The sequence below is a fragment of the Sinocyclocheilus grahami genome, unplaced genomic scaffold (genome assembly GCF_001515645.1).
Source record: "Sinocyclocheilus grahami isolate Dianchi unplaced genomic scaffold, SAMN03320097.WGS_v1.1 scaffold534.1, whole genome shotgun sequence".
NCBI lineage: Eukaryota > Metazoa > Chordata > Actinopteri > Cypriniformes > Cyprinidae > Sinocyclocheilus > Sinocyclocheilus grahami.
This window is the reverse complement of record NW_015505713.1, coordinates 1,244,186-1,249,204: the sequence shown is the minus strand read 5'-3', so window position 1 is coordinate 1,249,204 and position 5,019 is coordinate 1,244,186. Positions and strand designations below refer to the sequence as shown.

General features: G+C 39.7%; 1 protein-coding gene across 1 annotated transcript in view; it reads right to left on the bottom strand.

Annotated features, from left to right (window-relative positions):
* asic4b (acid-sensing (proton-gated) ion channel family member 4b) overlaps window positions 1–4,758 on the bottom strand; it is a 46,006-nt gene extending 41,248 nt beyond the window's left edge. Inside the window, exon 1 of the mRNA XM_016238271.1 lies at window positions 3,515–4,758. Coding sequence (XP_016093757.1) covers window positions 3,515–4,099 — 585 coding nt within the window. The 5' untranslated portion in view covers window positions 4,100–4,758. The remainder of the gene's footprint in view (window positions 1–3,514) is intronic.
* Between the last annotated feature and the right edge of the window lie 261 nt (window positions 4,759–5,019).

The following is a 5,019-nucleotide window of genomic DNA, read 5'->3' as shown; positions in this document are numbered from 1 at the left end:
TATATATATATATATATATATATATATATATATATATATATATATATATATATATATATATATATATATATAACATTTTCCATTAAATTGTCCAAAAAACCCTGAAATATACCTTACTATTTATTTTCAGTATAGACACATTTTAATAGGCTACATCACATATATTTTCAATATGAAATGTGTAGTTATGTTATCTACACACGTCTTGTCTTCATTGTGATATATTTACATACAAGGTCCACGCAAATATTGCAGTACATAAAAAATATATATAATAAAACAAAATATAAGCACTATAGTTTCCTGTATGTAAATGTATAATTTAATATAGCTTTATATATTCCAGAATATTCGTATATGTTTTGTAAGGGCAGGAGCATTAGTCTCACAAGAGGTGTACTCTAGATTTCTGGTTGGTTGTTTGGAATATTAAAGACATATATTTATATAAATATTTAAATAAATATGTATTTAAGATGCATTTTGAATCAAAAAGATAAAATAAGGCATTATTATTATGCCTATTGTTGTTATTATTATTTAATGCACCTGAAAATTACATGTTTAGCTTTAAGTGGCAAAAATGTATCCTGTTTAAACTGACATAGTTATAAGGTGTTCATTGATTCTAAATAGCATGATGGTCATTCTTTAGAAGTGCCAGGTGGACTGCATAAGGTTGGATAATAACACACATTCTTTCTTTGGTCAGTGAGGGTGTCAACAAAGAGTTCATGCACAGTTTGTCACCCTTAAGCCTTTGCAGCAGTCTATTTTTGGTACTGAAAAAAATTATAATGATTTTAAAGGCTCTTTAATCGGTTCATTCTAAGAGATGGACAACCAGACAGGTGCAATTTTTGTGTAAGAGCCATTAAAAGGGCCATTACGATCTCCGAAGACAGGAGAACAGATAGATCAACTTGTAACTTACAGAGCATTTAGCTTGTAGAGAAGTCTATCTCACATCTCTACTGAATATTAATCTAAAAAGCTTTAGATGGCTGAAAAAAAATGAAGGCAAATTTATTCAGCACTAGATCATCCAGTAAATAAACAGACACAAAAACTACCCAGGTAACAATAGTTTATGCTTATATCTGGCACTTCTGGTTAGCGTCAGATGTGACTGTGGTTTGCAGTAACACAGAACAGACTTTTGACTAAAGCATTATTCTCAACATGAACTGTTCGATTTCACAGGCAAAGGATGATCCAATACTGTATAGAAACCATCAATCATTGTTCCTTTTTTTTACATGACAGGCAGGTACATTTTATAATAGATAGGCTGTCATAGCTCATTCCAATAATGGCACAACAATCTGAGCAATTGACAAAACTACCCAGGTAACAATAGTTTATGCTTATATCTGGCACTTCTGGTTAGCGTCAGATGTGACTGTGGTTTGCAGTAACACAGAACAGACTTTTGACTAAAGCATTATTCTCAACATGAACTGTTCGATTTCACAGGCAAAGGATGATCCAATACTGTATAGAAACCATCAATCATTGTTCCTTTTTTTTTACATGACAGGCAGGTACATTTTATAATAGATAGGCTGTCATAGCTCATTCCAATAATGGCACAACAATCTGAGCAATTGATTGTATTGACGACACAGAAGATTTTTATGTTCAGACTTTCTCACACAGAACTTCTTTCCATTTTAAAGCACAAATTTACAGACACTAAAATTCATTTTGACAATGCAGTTAGGACCTAATTTTTAAATAACAAATACTATAGCAGCACTATTTCCTCTCTGTGCAATGAGATATCTACAGATGCATTACTGCATCAAGCAACCTCAGATTCTGCAGACTTTAAGACTATAACAGCCTGCTGCAATGTCAGAACATAACAAGGGCTTTATGTCAAATCTATGATGTGTTAACCTCGCAGGTACTGTATTAAATGTGTTTCGGCACTACTACATGACCTGTTGACAAAACAGGAAATCATAACTGAGTAACAAAAGAGCCTAAAAAGGATGGTTCAAGATCTGAAGACATCAGAGAGATCACAGCTGCTAGTGACTTCTTAGATGAAAAAGCATTAACGTTAAACTAAATAAAATGTCAACAGAACAACCATACCACAACACTGAAAACTAACTAACAAGCACGGAATGTGAGTAAAAAATGGCTTTGGTAATTGGATAACACAGCAACTGGCAGCAGTTTTAGCAATTGCAAAATAATAAAGGGGTTAAACCCCAATGTGCAAGCAAGTCTGATTACCATTATATTTGTTCTGATGTATCTAAATGAGTAAATCAAGCCGAAGAAATACAAACAGACAGACACTAGATGTCAAGCTAAAAATCTTTTTCCCCCATTATAATGGGGCAATATAAAATTAAATAATAATGCAAATATAAAAAAATAAAACAATCTCTAAAATAATATAACATTTAAAATACACTTTAAGGTTACTACTTCCAAAGATTTTGCTAAATGCAAGCTTATTTAAAATACTCTAGATCTGTAGAATAGGATGTTAGTCTCTTGACTATAGCTGTCTAAGTACACATGGGAAATACTTTAACAAGCGCAGGTTACAATGTCAATCACTGAAAAACAGACTGTCAGCAATATGCACAAAACTGCAGCAATTTGGATGCGCATATCCATATGAAAAGAGAAAACAGAAATTCTGGTAACTCCCGGGTAATGGGGCACAATGAAAATGTATACATACTGGCAAACAAATGTGTGAACAGGATAATAAAGTAAATCACCTGCCTAAGCCTTCACTGCTGAATCCCATGAAATCACACAGTAAACTATTATATTTTAAAACTCTACATAAGAAACCAAGACTAAACAGAGTGAAGAAGGTAGCAGAGAAGAGAAAAGGAGTAAATTAGTTATACGAGGAGGGCTCGAACTCTAGAGAGAGCTGATATCCTTGACAGAAGTCTCATGATCAATATCACGGATATCTCTCGTATCTAATCCTGTTTAGACTGATAGCAAGAGCCCTAAGAGGAAATTACTGACTGAATTGCAACAACAACAGCAAAACTAAGGAGAATTACACCATCGTGACAAGCAAAAATGTCAACGTAAGGGAAGGAACTTTCTTCAGAGAGTTGAGCACATGTTTCCTCAAGGCTGATTGGGCTAATGCAGGAATCATGTCGCTTATCCCTCTCCTGAATTTTTCATCCATTCTCTGGCCAAAATAAGACTCGGCATCAGATGGGACAGACTATGATGTAACAGGAAAAGAAAAGGACGTAGAAAGCGGGGAGAGAGAAATGAGGCAGATCTCGAATTGAGATGGTAAATAACTGCATCGTTCTACTGTCTGTTGCCCCAGCATGGAGGTTAGACACAGATGGATGGGGCTTAATTTCCTCTTTCCAAACAAATCGTTTAGCTGTTAGCTGTCTCTAAGACTGACTGAGGCATTATAAAATTTCGCTCAGAGTCACCAAACCAAGAGATGATTTTCAAGCCAAACAAATGATCCTGGTAGCCAATCATAGCCTGTGCTACTCACCACGCTGAAGTCTTCACTCGAGCAGTTCTGCCCGCTGAAGTTGCAACTCTTCAGCATGTCTTCCAGCTGGTGGCCAGTCCTCTGGAAAATGTCTAGCATGTCAGGGGGTGGGTACTGGAGCTCACTTGGCCGGTGTCCTTTCCGGCTCTTGGGCGGCAGGCCGGTGAGGTTAGCCAAGTGGTAGATGTCCGCGTCGGTGAGGGCTGAGAAGCGGAATCGGTTGACGTTGCAGAGCGTGATGGCCGGGAAGGTGAGCTCACGGCGGGTTTCTTCCCTCATAGCTGCGAGGTGGGGTCGCTCTAGATAAGTCGCCGTGCTCCATGTCGCCTGGTACAGGAAGAGACCAAGCGAGGCCAACAGTGCCAGTCCCCAGAGGGTCTGTCTGAAGCCCAAGCGCCCCGAGGTCCCCAACACCCGAGCCAGACCGTGTAGCGAAGAGGAGCTTGCAAAGGACGCCAGGTCAGCCATGCCTCCTTTTTGCCGCGGAAGGCCATCTAGCATAACGGTTCCGCCTCCTTCTGTCGAGGCCCCCTTGGCTTCGTCGCCCTCAGCAAACTTGATTTTACAAACAAATTCGATGGGCATGTGGTTGGCCAGGGCTGTCCTTTGCAAATGACTCTGATCCCTCCTGCTGATCTCTCCCTGAGCCTTTGCTCTTTTCCGTTTCACCAGCTATATTCTACCACGCTGTGGCTGTTAGAACATTTTTTCCCTAAATCTTCTTTCTCTGAGGTTGTTATTCTCTCCCGGACCCAGCTACATTCCTATTTATAACAAATATTTCTCTTTTCAGTTTCACATTTATCAGCTCTGCATTCCTCACTTCAACTATTTCAGTTTTATGAAATTATGTTTCAGATTTCTTCACTTTTTCTACTCTGACCATCAGACTCTCCTACCTCCGCACTTTTCCTTCAGATTCCCATCTCTCTCTTCTTCTCTTCAATCCTTTGCTTCCACTCTCTCCTTCTTTTCTCCTTGGTTTGTGCTGTGGTCTGCTGCTGTTTGAGGAGCAGAGTGCAGATGGTGAGAGGAGGTGCTTCGTTCGCCGTGTCAGTGCCCCAGGATGTGCCACAGCCGTAGACTCCAGAGAGAGAGTAGAGGTATGAGCTGTGAGAGAAAGATGAGAGAGACACACACACATGTGAGTTCCACAGCTCTCCTCAGCTGCTCGCTGACGGCTGACGTAGCTGCTGCCTGAACTCCTCTCGCACACTCAGGGAAAGAGAGCGAGAGAGCGTTGGAGAGAGTAAGGGAACCGGAGAGAGCGCTGATATGAAAGACAGGGAGAACAAATGCTGCCCTCTCTACATGCCCTACAAGAAAGAGGAGGGGAAGAGAGAGAAGTAGAAGTAGAGATATTTAATATTACATGAGCAGAGAAGGCAGGGGTTATTTCCCCTTCAGTGGAGAAGAGCCGTCCCAACCCACACTAAAGCTTTTATTTCTCTCACAGCAGCAGGTTGTTACATCCACTTACAGCGGTCACTCACTGTCTCCACCAC